The sequence below is a fragment of the Cydia amplana genome, chromosome 1 (genome assembly GCF_948474715.1).
Source record: "Cydia amplana chromosome 1, ilCydAmpl1.1, whole genome shotgun sequence".
Taxonomy (NCBI): domain Eukaryota; kingdom Metazoa; phylum Arthropoda; class Insecta; order Lepidoptera; family Tortricidae; genus Cydia; species Cydia amplana.
In genome coordinates, this window is record NC_086069.1 from 5,770,969 (window position 1) to 5,788,433 (window position 17,465).

The window sequence follows — 17,465 nt, forward strand, 5'->3', positions numbered from 1 at the left end:
TAGCACAGCTTGACTTTAAAACACATGGAAACAATAAAAAACTAACTTATGCTGGTTGATTTCGATTTTATAGATGAGTATAGTCCATGTAGAGACTCAGGCTCCATAGATACACTTTTAATAATATTATAGTCTTATGTGTGTTTACTAAAAAAATTGGTGGAAATATCTTGCTTACCGTCAGCGTCACATTCCTGACAAAATGTGGGATTTGACTTTGACCGTCAATTTTGTGACGATTGCTAAAGGCCGTACACAGTTCAATGAAAATGAGCAGAATGAGCAGATACATCTGCAAGCGATACTACATATTTTTACAAGCTTTTATTTAACTTGCAATGTACCTATGTAGTTATGTTTGTACGAGTCAAATCGGGTTGGATCTTAAAATAAGTCGCCTTAATAGAAAGGTGGGAAGGAGGGGGGAGGAGAGGGGGAAGGGGGGAGACCCCCCTCCAACTTTCCCCCCGCGGAAATGCTTGGTTTCTGAATTATTCATAATTTCATAGTTATAATTTGAGGTTATGACAGTGCCAATTGAGTTATTCGCAGACGGTCTAGAACGCAAAATAACTAGTGTAATATTTTGCCTATATATCCCTTTTAGTCTACATCGCGAACGGTCTAGAACGCAAAATGACCACTTTTTTATATCACTAGGGTAGGTTAGGTTCGTTAGTTATCTTCAAATGGCCGAAGTCCAAACAGCACAGAATAGGAGCCCCGCGACAGCGGGGCTCCGTCGACATCGCTAACGTAAAGATTAAACGACGAAAATGATGTAGGCATTTTGCGTTCTGGACCGTTCGCGATGTAGACTAAAAGGGATATATAGGCAAAATATTACACTAGTTATTTATCCCCCCTCTCCCCCTCCCTCCCCCCATCCTTCCCACCTTTCTATTAAGGCGACTTTATTTTAAGATTTTTACCCAATGCAATATTATGGTACCATCGAGCTGATCTGATGATGGAGACAGGAGGTGACCATAGGAACTCTGTGATAAAACAAGGCAACCTAATTGTGTTTGGGGTTTTTAGAATTGTTTCGATGAGTATTAGTAGCCTGTGGAAAGAAAAGTACAGTCAGCGTTAGTAAAAGCCAAAAGCTTGTACCAAAAATGAAATTTTTGCCAAAAACTTATTAAACGAATAACGAAAAAAATATAATAAATTGAAGGTAATCTGGCCTAGTGATGATTGACCGTGGTTTCGGTTGGAATTAATTTCCAGGCCCGCTCCTCATCACGACGCGTGGCAGGGCTGTACTAAGCCCGAAGTGTGCGCTTCTTCGTTGCGGCTTATGAAGATGACCGTAAAGTATTCCAGACCTAGTAGCACGGTCGCAGTTTTATCATTTATCACCATGCCTGTCACGTTCTAACAAGTATGTAAGTGCGAAAGTGACGGGCATAGTGATAGTCGATAAAAATGAAACCGTGCTGAGCCCGCTGAACATATATATATATATATATATATATATATATATATATATATATATATACACCAATTTTCACCTTTTACATTAAAGTTAAAGTATAAATTATCTCTGTTTTTCTGCTACTTTAAGTAACTACAATATATTTGGGTTTTAATAAAATGTCTATGATAAAAGGAACCTGAATTTTTAGTCATCTTTTAGTATTTTTCTTAGAGAACGATTTTTTCTGATTTAGGTATAGCACAACCGAGATTTAAACCCACGCTCGTTTTTATCCTCCCCAAGGAACCATCATCAATAGCAAAAAATAACTTCAGATAACAGCCATGCCATCATGTACCGGTCTCCATCAGCAGTTCTAGTTCACCAAAATGTGCTTTCCGAGAGCAAATGCAACAATGACTATGAAAAACCTCCAAATCACTTTAGGTGTGACGTCACACTACACATATAATATTAGACACAAATAGCTGATATGTATAAGAAACAACTAAATGTCGACGGTATATGTAATAAATAGATGTATGTTTCCAGCACATTCCTCTGCCGCCTCAGCAATAATGGAGGGCCGTGTCGAGGGCATGGTAGCGGTGGTCAGCTGGCTTTCCGACGCGCGACTAACCTTCGATCTTCTCAGAAGCTCGCGACAATGCCGACCCCCGGAAAAGTCAACGGGTGAGCTATGCTAATCTTGATTTTAGTGGCTGTAGGTAACTACAATCCGTCGGCTTTATTAGGTGCCAAGGTAATGAAATAGGCAAGAAAGGAAAAACCCTAAAAAGGAAAGGAAAGGATTTCAATGATGAAGTACCGTGAATACGGAGTTACAACACAGTGTCCCTTTTGACAATCAGTCTGTTAAGGGTCTCCTCAGATATATCGACATTATCGACGCACATTCAGCAAAATCAAGCTTTATGTTTTCCACATGTCCGCGCAATAAGAGCGAAAAAGCCGTCGACGCGTCGTCAGGCGCCGGCCGATGCGAGCCGAGCCGAACGACGACTTTCCGCTCTTATTGCGCGGACAAAAAACTTTTTCCTATCGGATTGTGCCGATTGCGCGTCGACATATGTGGGTGAACCCTAAAGCTCCTGGGGAAAGGCAAATACAAATACTGCTGATCTCCTCTTCAATATTGTATAATAATATTGTACCTTGAAGATCTCACAGTTCAGAAACACATTTACACAGAGACCTACATTACTCTTATACCGACATTGCAAAAGAGGTAATTCAACCTGTTATTCTGTTTTTGCAGCACCGCGGCCGTGTCGTATCCCCTCAAACGCAGTAGCATCACAAACCGTCTCCGAGCACAATTATAAACGTCGGCGCCTATCGCCAGAACCGTATGCAAGCACCTATCAGGTATTACGATTGCACCAAAAACATATATATTTATAGAGCCGGAAATTGACAAATAATTATGACCATAGTTAGTAGATATGTGGCTTTTCATTAGAGAAGGCTTCTTATGCTTCATGTGTAATAAGGACGTTTTTATCAGAATTTCTGTTGGAATTTCAGATAGAAAGAACCTTAATGCACTTGAAGCACAAGGCCCCTTCTGTGATGGAAAGCCACAAATGTTTTAATTGCTACCACCCTTAAATTCTAACACCCGTCACGTACCTACATTATATAAGTTACGTACCTACCTACTTTTTTCATCATGAATAATGGTTGTACATGTTGTAATTTAATTTTATATTAGTTACAAACAAACTCGTTCATATCTCCGTAGTTTTAAGATAAACAAACATGATAAACGAAGTTAATAATTATATTAAATGATGCCCTTAGGTGGCCCACTGTGGCGTGGGCACCCGCTCCGCTGCTTGCGAGCACACAGAGTTCCCACCACAGAGGCAGAAACCATCATCAGGTTCGTCTCAGGAATGATTCAGATGTCGGGAATATAATATAATTAAATACAAATAATTAAAATAGGTTCAAATAATTAAATACATAGGAAACACCCATGACTCAGCAACAAATATCTGTGCTCATCACACAAATAAATGCTCATACCAGGATTCGAACCCAGGACCATCGGCTTCATAGGTAGGACACAGGACTTAATCTTAATCGCATAATATTTAAACTATACAGTACTTACCTACTAGTTGCGTATAGTGGCAGGCAGGCACGTGTAAAAAGGCCCTGGTATTAAGGTCTGTTACACTTAACCTACAGCCACACTTATCCGTATTGAACTTATATTATGTTTGCATGTTTTCAGAATTTGGCAATTTTGAGGTGGGATATAGTAGATGTAATTCCCCTGCACGCAGTGACATCCATAACTACCGAGGAAATGTAGATACACTTGGAAGCAGAGGTAATGTTTTACTTAGTCAGCTGTTCTTTCACCTTTGTTTCTAGGTATCCTGATGTATCTTTGATCAAATGATCATTCAAAGCAACATATATGTTAATCTCTCAGACACTACTTTTCCTGATTAAGTCATTTATAATTGCATACTTATAAGTCTAACCGTTAAACATCTGGAAGACATATAAAAATTCAAAAATGCGCAGGAGGGATGCCTTATGGGCAAAATAATGTTAGGGTTAGGACTTAGGAATGAATGTTGATGGAAGAAAAGCGAAAGGTAGAGCCAAAATTCGATGGATGGGACAACCCACACACAAGTGAAAGAGGATATGAGAAAGAAAGGAGTGAGTGCTGAGAGGAGAATTGAAGAGAAAAAAAACATGTTGTGCCGACCCCACATAACGTGGGATAAGGGCAGGAAGAAGAAGAGTATATTGCCCATTGTTTCTGTAATGGATCTTTTTATTGTGTGATCTTCTAACCTCATTAAGCATCTGGCATGTAAATCACATTGAATTTACGTTATTGCATATTTAAAGGGTACCAGTTCAGGCTGCAGCAGGAACGAGACGTGGATGCATTCGTGAGCTCGCTCAGAAAGTACCCGAGCATGACCGAGCTTTTGCCGTCCTCTAAACTGCTGGAACAACTCCTCAAAACTTCACGAATTCACTGTAAGCCCGATATTTATCTTTAATCCCATATGACAGAATTGACAGGCATTCATCATATCGGATTTAGAAAATACAAAGATTTCATTTACACTAAGTTTGCACATCAAATGCTACGTAGAATTGTCACTGTCGAGTTGGTGGCAAACACTATCTACTTAATTCCGAAGGCCACCCGGAGGATCATTGGCTCGCTGTTGCATTGTTTTTGCTTTTATTTAACACTAAAAATACCTACATACTTCCAGTTAAATTTTATATATCCGACCATCCCCCATCTATTTTTCTTTGTGGCTATCTGTCTTCAAATTTAGCAATGAACATTTTTTCAGCCCCAAAACAATCCCATGCCCCAGCACGCTCAAAGAAGCGCCGTTACCATTGGGACAAGCCGCGACCCTTCGTGTCACTCAATCCCTATGCCCATAAACAGAAAGAAAGTTACAGAAGACCACGAATGAAGAAACACACCAACGCACATGTTGATTCAAAAGAGAAGGAATATTCTCCGCAAGGTGGACTTGTAAGGTGCACCCTTAAAGTTTTTATGCTGTATTGTGGCATGCTTTGCTTTGCAAATATAAATCTACAGGACACAGTTGTGTGATAGAATGAAATGGATGTAAGTGGATATGGGATGGGAGTGCTTTTCGAAGCAGAATGTTTTGATTTTATAAAGAAGGGATAATAAGTTATTGCCATGAGGATAACATTTCTTTTTTTGAGACTGCCGACCACCTTCATCTCAGACTTATTCCCAGTGTAACCGCCTTCGACTACTTGAACAGCGGAGCCGGATCGTCAGCAGGGAACTTAACTAAAAGAATCAAACATACAATCGTCAAGAATGTTTTTAGAGAGAATAACCGGTACAAAGGAAGACCCGTGGTGAGTTATTTACTTGGCTTTCGATTTGTTCAAAGTGGGAATAACCCCCACAGTAAACCTGCTCATACCGGACAAACTTGATAACCATTATAACCGTTTTCACGTTGCTCTATCCGATATGGGATGTCGGATACGACCACAAAACATAAAGTAAAAAGTTCCTTTTATATTTTATGAATTATGATACATTTGATTATTGTTTGTTGTGTTTGTGAAGCATTAATGCACAAAAAACCGGCCAAGTGCGAGTCGGACTCGCGCACGGAGGGTTCCGCACAATCAACAAGAAATAGAGCAAAACAAGCAAAAAAAACGGTCACCCATCCAAGTACTGACCCCGCCCGACGTTGCTTAACTTCGGTCAAAAATCACGTTTGTTGTATGGGAGCCTCACTTAAATCTTTATTTTATTCTGTTATTAGTATTTGTTGTTATAGCGGCAACAGAAATACATCATCTGTGAAAATTTCAACTGTCTAGCTATCACGGTTCGTGAGATACAGCCTGGTGACAGACGGACGGACGGACGGACGGAGGGTCCCGTTTTTACCCTTTGGGTACGGAACCCTAAAAAGGACTTGTTGCCATAGGGCATTTTTTTATTACCTACCAGTTGTTTTTCTCAAAACCCCAATGAGCAACGCTGGCAGGTTTACAAAGTTAGGTAGTAACCACAGACAAGACATCCTCTAGACTGAGCATAGTAACGCTACCCCCTCTGCCACTCATACGGTAATTTTACTCCATCTTCGAGTCAATCCTGTGCCGTGATTGGTCCGTGTCTTTGAACGGACCAATCACGGCACGGGGTTCGCTCACCTCGTCCCCCCGCACCCCCGTATTTTTGGCAGCATCGGTTTCATGAAATAATTGCTCTAAACTCAGTCTCGAGGATTCCTGGTCTATGGTAGTAACAGTAATTCTTTCAGTCTTTAATTTTTCACGCCGTGTCAAACACAAAAGCTGTCACTCAGAGGCCACATCATTGAAGGGTCGAAACTGAAGTTGAACTTTATGTATATGCACGTAGGTCGATGTTGCTCTGTGGTCTGTGACCGATTAATCGGTCTTTGGCGTTGAACCTACGGTGCGGATATATCGGTTATTGGCGTCCAAAAGGTTAAAGGTTCCGTCACACAGGCGCGTTTTCCGGGCGGCGCGTGAGCGGGGCGTGAGCGTTTTATATGTAAAAGCGGCACGCCCCGCTCACGCTCCGCCCGGAAAACGCGCCTGTGTGACGAAGCCTTAAAGGAAGTTTACCAGTAGCTTCTAAACATGCGTTTTTTTTTCAGGCTGCCTATCCAGTTTGTCCGACGCTTCAGAGCAGATATGAGATGCATTTAAAGAAGTACCATGCGGTAAGTAAGCCTAACCACGGCACTGACTGACGGCCTAAACACGGCACTGACTGGCGGCCTAGCCAGGGCCTGAACGTCTTTACTAACTTGAAACGTATATATTCAGATGTGTTATTGGTGAATAATTTGATATATATTAACCATAACTATGCCCCATAAGTTTAAGTTTTTTTTTTTCGATTTTTGATTATTGTAAAAACTAACCTAACACACTTAAAATAATGAAATATTCTAAAAAAACGTAGGGGTATAGCTGTGGTTGATATACAACAAATGCAATATCTGATTTATTAATTTTAGTAAATACAGTCATAATACAAACATGTCACAAAATACAATAATAAAAGCCTACAACATTTAAAACAAGTCACTTAACCTAAAACTAATAGCTAGGCACTAATAGGTAACTAATCAAACAACCCACCACGAGTCATTCCAGGCGCAAAAGTTCCCAACACGCTCGCTGCGGATCCGCGTTGAATCGCAATAGATAACCTTTGCACCAGGAATGACCCGGAGCGGGGATCAAGTCCCCTCTCTCGCAAGCGACTCCCGAGCTCCCTAAAGAAGGACAAAAACAAAGAAGGACAAGAAGGAAAGAAATTCTGCCGTATTCGAACTTCAAGATATTCACAAGAGACGACACGTACTAGATCCTTTCTAGATACGTTATAGTTTAGATTTCAACTAGTTCTCTTTTGCAGCGCAATTCGGGCAACCAATGTCACTTTTACGATAGATCGTGTTAGATATCTCTTAGATGTGAATTAGATCTCTAAGTAATATCTTGTGGAAATCGTTCAAGAGTATCTTCAGAATCGCGGAAATGTCAAATTTGACAGGTTAGATTTTAAACATATCGTTATCGTATCTTGGCGATGTCTAATAGATGTCTATTACAAAATCCGAATCGGGCCCTTAGTGTCAAAATATTTTCAATAATGTTAATATAGATGGTCTACCAAATCTTGTCAGTAGAAAAAGGCGCGAAATTCAAATTTTCTATGAGACGATATCCCTTCGTGCCTACATTTTTCAAATTTGCCGCCTTTTTCTACTGACAAGATCTGGTTGACCAAGTATATCCAGAGTCCAGAGAGGAAAATGTGAACCGTGCCTGTGACATTGTCAGTATCACGTTATTCATCTTGACGGTTTGCGGGTTATCTATCTAATACCTTTAAATGAGCAATTCTTGCGTATTTATTTATATATTTATATGTATATATATTTCGGGGATCTCGGGAACGGCTCTAACGATTTCGATGAAATTGGCTATATGAAGGTTTTCGGGGGCGAAAAATCGATCTAGCTAGGTTTTATCTCTGGGAAAACGCGCATTTTTGAGTTTTTATATGTTTTCCGAGCAAAGCTCGGTCTCACAGATATTTACTTACTATTAGTGCCATCAGTGCGCAATTTAATACAGGCGTAAATGTTTATGTTGAAAACATGGTTGCAGTCGAACTCCAAAACCCCTCACGTGGACTTGGAGAACCTGCCGATGTGTAACAAGTGCTTGCTCAAGCGACCATGCCCCTGCGAAGCTGCCAAAGACGCCCGTCGGATTGTAGGTAAATAAACACAATTTTCTAACTAAAGGTCTCTGCCCACTACACCGTTTCATACCATGACCGTGCTATGAACGTATCAGGCACGGAATGTAACGTGACACGGACTACTATGTCCACTACACCGTGTCCACATCATTTCATATCCGTGCATAACGGGGTTTAGTGACCGTAGTATCCGTGTATCATCCCCGTAGCATCCGCCTATCATCCCCGTAGCATCCGCCTATAATCCCCGTAGCATCAGCGTTCATTTCATACCCGACGTTACCGTAACATGTATTTGTATAATAGTTTCATCTGTGTTTTACTGTTTTCACGTGAGCCTTGCGCCTTAAAGGCTTGCGAAAAATCTCTCCGTTTTCCTAGGATAGCGGTGCCGCCATATAGCGGCCGTCTCCATACAAAAATATATGGATGGAATATTTTATTATAGTTCTATAGGTTAGGTAGATTTTGTAGATAGTAAATAGCTAAGTTGCTTATATTCATATAAATAATTAGTAGGTATAATTACCTATTTCGCCCATTTTAAAATAACAACTTGATTTGTCCCTAGATAAAGATGTTCAAGAAATGAGACAATTTGAAGACGCTATCTTTTCCTGGCTTAAAGATATACCCGTCTATCCAAATGAAAACCCACAGGATAAATTTATTAGAGAAGATATTGTTAAAAAATTAGCAGAAACTCTTAGTAAATTCAATGATGAGGACTTTGCTATAAAGGGGAAAGAAGAAATTAAACGAGCATTGGATAAAATGCCGATGTGGTACCCGAAGGGAGAAAACGAACAAGGGAATTTTAAAAATGATCTTATAGACAACTTGTTGGAGAAAATAAAAGGCGTTCAAGAAATGAAACTGTTTAATCAAACTACACAAGACTTTTTTGATGGCATTAAGTTTGGAAAGAGAATCGATGCAGAACAAGCATTAGATGATATCATTAGAGAATTAAATAAAATAGCACTTAATAGACCAGAAAATAATGACGTATACAGAGATCTGTTAAAAATGAAGGCGTTTGAACTACTGGATGGACTTCAAATTGAAAGTAACGGAAATAAATACGAATATTTGAATAAGTTGTCTAACGAGCTTGCAGATCGCTTATTAAATGTATCTATTAATGCCAAAGACTCGGGACATAAAATAAACTTGGATAAAGCTATTAAAAATATGCTTGATGAAACCAATTTTCGTATCAAAGATAGGGATAATGTAGATAAAAAGTTGCAGTCTGTTATAGCTGATGTTGTTGCTCAAAATATTGACAAAGATGAAGCTGAAATTTATATAAAAAGTATATTAGACGGAAAAGTTCAAGATAGCGAAATTGAAAATATCACTAATAAGATACTTACATTGGCAGAAATAAGTCAAGATGCAGTAAAGGTAGATCCAGAAAAAGGAGAAGTACGAGACATCCTATCCGGGGTTCAAATCAAAAACAAGGGAGAAGTAGAAGACAATTTAAGTAAACTTATTGCAGATATTACCGCAAAAGATATGGATAAAGATCAAGCTAAAACACAAATTAAAGCTCTACTCAAAGGAAAAGTATCGGAAGATAAACTCAAAGATATTACTGAACAAGTACTAAAACGGGCTGGTCGGGTGAAACCGATTGATGATGAAACAAAACAAGTAATAAAAGGAGACGTACAGGACATCCTATCTCATTTTCCAATCAAAAACAGGGGGAAAGCAGAAGAAAATTTAAGTAAGCTTATTGCAGATATTACCGCGAAAGATATGGATCAAGATCAAGCCAAAACACAAATTAAAGCTCTACTTAAAGGAAAAGTATCGGAAGATGCCCTAGAAGATATTACTGAACAAGCACTAAAATTAGCTGATCGGGTGAAACCGCTTGATGATGAAACAAAACAAGTAATAAAAGGAGACGTAAAGGACATCTTATCTGATTTTCCAATCAAAAACAGGGGGAAAGCAGAAGACAATTTAAGTAAGCTTATTGCAGATATTACCGCGAAAGATATGGATCAAGATCAAGCCAAAACACAAATTAAAGCTCTACTTAAAGGAAAAGTATCGGAAGATGCCCTAGAAGATATTACTGAACAAGCACTAAAATTAGCTGATCGGGTGAAACCGCTTGATGATGAAACAAAACAAGTAATAAAAGGAGACGTACAGGACATCTTATCTGATTTTCCAATCAAAAACAGGGGGAAAGCAGAAGACAATTTAAGTAAGCTTATTGCAGATATTACCGCGAAACATATGGATAAAGATCAAGCTAAAACACAAATTAAAGCTCTACTTAAAGGAAAAGTATCGGAAAATGTCCTAGAAGATATTACTGAACAAGCACTAAAATTAGCTGATCGGGTGAAACCGCTTGATGATGAAACAAAACAAATAATAAAAGGAGACGTACAGGACATCCTATCTGATTTTCCAATCAAAAACAGGGGGAAAGCAGAAGAAAATTTAAGTAAGCTTATTGCCGATATTACCGCGAAACATATGGATAAAGATCAAGTTAAAACACAAATTAAAGCTCTACTTAAAGGAAAAGTATCGGAAGATGCCATAGAAGATATTACTGAACAAGCACTAAAATTAGCTGATCGGGTGAAACCGCTTGATGATGAAACAAAACAAGTAATAAAAGGACACGTACAGGACATCCTATCTGATTTTCCAATCAAAACCAGGGGGAAAGCAGAAGAAAATTTAAGTAAGCTTATTGCAGATATTACCGCGAAACATATGGATAAAGATCAAGCTAAAACACAAATTAAAGCTCTACTTAAAGGAAAAGTATCGGAAAATGTCCTAGAAGATATTACTGAACAAGCACTAAAATTGGCTGATCGGGTGAAACCGCTTGATGATGAAACAAAACAAGTAATAAAAGGAGACGTAGAGGACATCCTATCTGATTTTCCAATCAAAAACAGGCGGAAAGTAGAAGAAAATTTAAGTAAACTTGTTGCGGATATTACCACGAGAGATATGGATAAAGATCAAGCTGAAGCACAAATTAAAGCTATACTCAAAGGAAAAGTATCGGAAGATAAACTCAAAGATATTACTGAGCAAGCTCTAAAATTAGCTGGTCGGGTGAAACCGTTAGATACAGACACACAACAAAACATTAAAGAAGATATAAAAGAAATTTTTGACAATTCCGATATTCAAATAAAGAATAGACGGAAAGTAGAAGAAAACTTAAGTAAACTAGTAGCTAATATATCAAAAGGCATGGATAAAGACAAAGCTGTAAGACAAATTAAATCTCTCCTTAAAGATGTTCCGGAACATAAACAGGAAGAAATTACTAAAAATATACTTTCATTAGCCACAAAAACTGAACCTAAATATAAATCAATAGATCCGGAAACTAAACAAAATATAGATAAACAGATAAGTGGTATCCTTTATCAGTCAGAACCTGATATAAAGGACAAACGCAAAGTTAAAGAAAAGTTACGGAGTATTGTATCCGACATACTGATGAAAAAAATCGGTAGAGACAAAGCTAAACAGTCTATTAAAAGTATACTTAAGGGTAAAATACCGAAGGACAACGTAGAGAATACCACACTCAAGGTCTTAGAGTTAGTTAAAAATATAGAGGATAATCAAAGTATGCATTATCCTATATCAGAAGAAACCCTTAAAGAAGCCATAAGTGACATCTTTGATCGTTCTAACATCCGCATTAAAAACAGAGATAAAGTTGAAGAAAGTTTACATGATATTGTAAGCGATCTAGTTATGCGCGGTTTGGATAAAAATAAGGCTCAAGATTACATCAATAGTACGCTCAAGGGAAATGTACCGGACAGTCAGGTTGAAGATATCTCTAAGAAAATATTTGCCCTGGCTGAGAATCTATCGCAAAGCTATAGTGAATACAGCAGCGGCCCAGTTGCTTCTTCAACTCAAAATGAAGAAAAAATATTATTTGATCAGGTCTTTGAAGTTATAAGAGATTGGTTAAAAAATCTGCAGATCCATTTAAGTAATAATAAATTGAATGTAGTAGCGGAGGCTATAGCAAATGAAACTTTAGACAGGCGGAAGTATTTGCAGCTCAACCCAGGAGTAAAAATCTCAGAAGCTAAGGAATCGGAAATATTAAAAGAACAAATTTATAAGGTTCTAAACAATTTAATAGACAAAAAAATGGTGCAGTCAATTATGACACAAGCTGATGATTTAATGAATTCTCTAAAACAAATTCCTACTCTTCAAGTATCTAAGGACTATAGCAAAGGATTGGTTCAAGACAGCATACAATTCGTTCAAGAAAACTTAGAAGGTGCTTTGCTAAATTGGTTAAGGCAGTCACCAATTTATTTAAATAAGGACCTAAAAAACAAACAAACCCAGGAGCAAATAATGGCAGAGTTAGCTGGATCTCTAGCAGCTGTTTTTGGCTCTCAAGCAATACAAAAACCAGGTACGAATCCGGACGAAGTTTTGTTAAAAGAAATCTCTAAACACATAGAGCGATTCCCGTTAGGGCCTGAATTTAAATCTAAAGAATATATTCGGAAACTGTGTTATAATATATTAGACTATCTGAAAAAAATACAGTTGTTTCAAGATATTTCAGCAAGAGATTCACAAAGAATAAAGTCTTCTTTCATGTCTTCAACAAATCAATTAAATGACATTGTCAAGGATTGGTGTGATGCATTGCCGCTTTCAGATACAGACGGGTCTTTTCGAATAAAACAAGATCTTGCCAATAGAATAATATTAAAAGTGGGAGAAATGAATATGAACCAAGATATATTTAATGACGATTTGTTATATGATGAAATCCTGCAAGATTTTATTGATCAACAGATAAACGAGTTGCCAATGGAAACGCAGATTACTGACATCAGTAAAAAACTTCTCACTGATCAAATTAAACAAATTAAACAAAAACTACAAGACGATTTTATTGGAAGAAAATACAAGCAACAACTTCGCGATACTATATCAAATGTCTTGCCTTCAATAGCTTTCCCAACGGCAGAGGACCTGGCATCGTTCGAGTTGATGAAAGAGAATCTTGCGGATGCTTTTATCAACCTAAATTATTCAGTAGAAGATGACACCGCTAGGGCTAAATTTAAACGCAAAATAATGGATGAAGTCAACAAATATGTTAATGACTATTTGAAACGGTCTCCAGCAACACCCGTCAGTACAAGAAAGCTTAACGAGGACTTGTATAATGCTTTAAAGAATGTGCCAGTACCCGACGATGAATCAATGCGAACTGAAGTAGAATCTGTACGAATGAAAGACGTTATCAATGATTGGCTTAAAACATTGCCTATGAGTAAACAATCTATATCGGAACAATTACATACGAATAAAGTAGTAACACTAATGGCGCAAAAACTGCAAGAATTAGAGAACGAGTTTCACCCCGATTTTGAAGAAATTTCAATAGCAGAGATTGCCTCATACCTAAAGAAGCTTCCTTTAAAGAATAAAAACAATCTACAAGAGATGGCTAAGAAATTAGTCGACAAGTTAAAAAATACTGCTGAATCAAGAGCATTTGTTGAAGGAACAAGATCTAAACTCACTGATGACTGTTCATGTGAAGATTTTGCATTGCCATGCATTCCAAGGCGAATTAGCTATCCGTCCTGTGCATCTTTTATCCCTCCTTGTGGATTAAGCAAAGAAGACCAGGAAAAAATGCAACGAATAAGAGAGCGGGCTGTGCTTTGTGAAGCTGGTACACAATCACGACGATGTAGAGATGCCGCAGTGAATCCGCCGCCCTTGAATCATGAGAGTCAAACAGACATGCCATGTTGTCAACATGCACAGAACACTGAACAAGTGTGCTCTAAATCTGCCACACTAAAAACCAAACGAATACCAATGAGTACTCGTCCTTGCCCATCGACTAAAGGCCAGGCTGACTGCTCCCCATACATCATAGTGAAAGAATATTATAGGGATTCGAACTTAGATAACACTGTAGAAAACGCAACTCAAACACCCGTTGAGGAATCTGGCAGAATATGTATACCTTCGTCATTCTTAAATACTGAACGCGTATGTCGCCCCCGGCCCCCACTAACATCACGAAGAGTTCCTGTTGAACCGCGCTCACGCCCAGAATCTTCTCCTTGTCATAGATCGACACCAAGAAGACAATTTACTAGCGCATGCCCAAACGAATTCTTCAACCGTCCGAAACACTGTCTGAGATCACCTCTCATACCAGATTATTCAAGATGTAGTTACAGATCTGTTGGACCAAGTTGTGGTCGAATGAAGTCACCTTGCTTGTCTTGTAAGAGAGATCCCACGAAAATCTATGGTAAAACTGGTAAATACTTCCCGATGCTGTGTCCACGTCCACATCCTAAGTGTCTTTATTTTAAATGACCGCTATTTTTGTCTTGTTTTGTTTGTGTTACGTCGGTAATTGTTAATGTCAAGTGTTATTAATCAAGATTTTTTTTTATTATTATTAGCTTTTTATTTTGTAATGTAATTTATAATCCAGTAACGTTGTCGCCTTTTGTAAGAAGGGTTATTTTGCGTCAAATCCGGTAGTTGTAATTTTTGCATACTTGTTTATGATGTTGGCTCAATAGAATGAATAGGGATGATGACACATGTTGAATTTTATAACAAAATCTAGTAAAATAGATAGCAAACGAGCAATTTATCACAATAATGTGGGTATTAAAATAAAATATTGAAAAATTACAAAAATACAGGACCTGAAAGTTTCAAAATTTAAGTTTTTTTTAATTTCCAAAAACGATAAAAGTAAGGGTACCATTCGATTCCTTACATTTCATGCAATAAAATATTGTATAGCAACTATATACATAAACGCAATATTTCACCGACAAAAACGCAATTTTCTTGTTTTGTCCATACTACAAGATGGGCGATGACGTCACGGCCCTTGGCCGTTTTGTAATGGGCGTTTCGCGAGTGAAGTGCGACTGTCGGCCTTTGACTACAATTTCTGACTTTTGTGTTACTTTAATGCAATGGATCCCATATAGACATTTGATCCTAAAAACAAACCCGATCGATTGATACCATAAAAAAAATTAGTCATGTAGCCTATTATATATTATATTACTTAATCCAAGTTTCGAGCGGTTTTTTTATAGATTTGGGCGGTCATAACCCTAAAGGACTATTTTTAGGGTTCGGGGTTCCGTATCTCAAAAGAAAAAAACGGAACCCTTATAGGATCACTCGTGCGTCTGTCTGTCTGCCCGTCTGTCACAGCCTATTTTCTCGGAAACTACTGGACCAATTAAGTTGAAATTTGATACATACCTATATGTAAATTAGTGACCCAAAGATGGACATGTAACGTAAACAAATGAATTTTAAACAATGGGGCCACTTTTGGGCGGTAAATGCGAAAGTTAAAAAATAAAGTTTTTCAAACTACCTATACAGGGTGTTTGGCACATGACCCGTAAATTTTTTTGTGGTGTTGGTGGTATCATTTCCTTCCTTTCCGTCCTTGGAACTTTAGTCCTAGCTTCTGGAGATACGATTTTTTAAATGTTTTTCCTAAATTACCCAATATCTGTCTATTTCCAAATACTAGTTTTTTGTTACTGGGGTAACTGGGGAAGTAGGCGGCCCAGAGCCGAGGCAGCACCCTCTCCGCTTGTAGAGCACTACACGCCCCGTCAGGTAGGTAGTGCTCCACCACGTTCCTCAGGTAATGTAATGAGGTTTTTTTTTTTTTTTGGATTTTATGGCCTGGTTACGAGACCTTTAAGCCAAAATAATGTAATGAGGCACTCCATGCCAGTATTGCCAGTATACTTACTATACTTGGTCAAGCAGATCTTGTCAGTAGAAAAAGGCGGCAAATTTGAAAAATGTAGGCGCGAAGGGTGCGGTAATGTGTTACGGCTAGAGTCTGTGCGGAAAGAGAAGAGTCGTGAAATGTATTGAGCCATGATTGAGCCTCTATAAGCTTTGCTTTGCCATTGTCACACCTGTAGAGCCCTAGAGCCCTGAACATAAACTATAGACAACCGAATTGACACATTTGACACGTACACTGACACTTGACATGCACTTGACAGTAAATCCAGTGTTGCCAGATGGTCACAAAAGTCACATTTTTCGTGACTTTTTGCCTTCTCGTGTGACATGTGCGTGACTTATGATTTTGGGGCAATTTTTGTGACTTTTGAAGATAGTCGATTTTTGGACAAGTTTAGTTTTGCAATTCGTATTATTTAGGAATGCTCCCAACCAAGCTTACTAAGCCCTTTAAATTTGACACTTTGCACTGACCCTTGACGATACATCAACAATCATGTTTATCACTAGGTCTTATCATAGTCATGGCAAAATGAGATTTGTTACCTTGACGTGACGGTGTTATATAGTTTGATAAGAGTTTTTTTTGTGTAAAGAATCATTAGTAATGATTCATTTCTTTTAGTCTGTATCTATACTACTCATTGTACTACATCAGTTATTGTGAGATTTTTGAGCGCTCTAAAACCATTAATTTTAGCCGGGGGTAAATTATTTACGCATATACTTTTTTATTTTCTTTTGATTAAAGATTCGCAGACAGGGAAATCGACACCACACTCGCGTTCGCGCTTTCACACCACGATTCACGCACATAGTCTGGAGGGGGCTTAAACAGTGTAAACTTTAAAAAAATTCTCTCGCACTGACTGACTGTGAATTGTATCTTGTTAGTAGTTTGTGGACTCATGTGACTGAGTTAAGTTTGGTAGATTAAGGCGTGTCCAGACGAAGACCATCCCCCGCCAATCCGACCAAACTATCCGATCAAACCAGGACGCGCGGACGCAAACACCAATTTGGCCAGTTTTATCAATTTAAATTTTATGGTGATATTTGACCGCTGTTAATTAAAAAATGCCCCTAACCGCGAAAACTAGCGTCACAAATTGGTATTCTTGCGTTCGTACTCCATTATATCGGTACTATCGGTCATAATCGGCGAGCCAAATTGGCGTTTGCGTCCGCACGTCCCGACCCAATCGGACAATTCAATCAGACCGTCGAAAAATTTTCCTCGTCTGGACAGGCCTAAACTATAGTCTGTCAAGCCATTTCATTAAGTAGAAAAAAGCGTCAAATTTAAAAAATTTAGGCGCGTAGGGTCTATCATCCCAAAGAGAATTCAATTTCGCGCCCTCTTCCACTGACAAAGTTATT

The 17,465-nt window shown here is 38.4% G+C and overlaps 1 protein-coding gene and 1 long non-coding RNA gene across 2 annotated transcripts; both read left to right on the forward strand.

The window, feature by feature from the left end:
- The first annotated feature begins 1,222 nt into the window (after nucleotides 1-1,222).
- LOC134662208 (uncharacterized) lies at nucleotides 1,223-2,810 on the forward strand. The gene is made up of 3 exons (XR_010098031.1): nucleotides 1,223-1,315; nucleotides 1,976-2,116; nucleotides 2,703-2,810. It is a non-coding gene; the product is annotated as an uncharacterized LOC134662208 (long non-coding RNA).
- Nucleotides 2,811-3,123: 313 nt separating this feature from the next.
- LOC134661238 (uncharacterized) lies at nucleotides 3,124-14,431 on the forward strand. The gene is made up of 10 exons (XM_063517617.1): nucleotides 3,124-3,138; nucleotides 3,248-3,329; nucleotides 3,687-3,785; nucleotides 4,322-4,456; nucleotides 4,786-4,981; nucleotides 5,215-5,341; nucleotides 6,634-6,699; nucleotides 8,162-8,273; nucleotides 8,830-14,321; nucleotides 14,405-14,431. Exons 1-10 carry the CDS (start codon nucleotides 3,124-3,126, stop codon nucleotides 14,429-14,431), a joined length of 6,351 nt encoding a protein of 2,116 aa, XP_063373687.1.
- The last annotated feature ends 3,034 nt before the right edge of the window (nucleotides 14,432-17,465 follow it).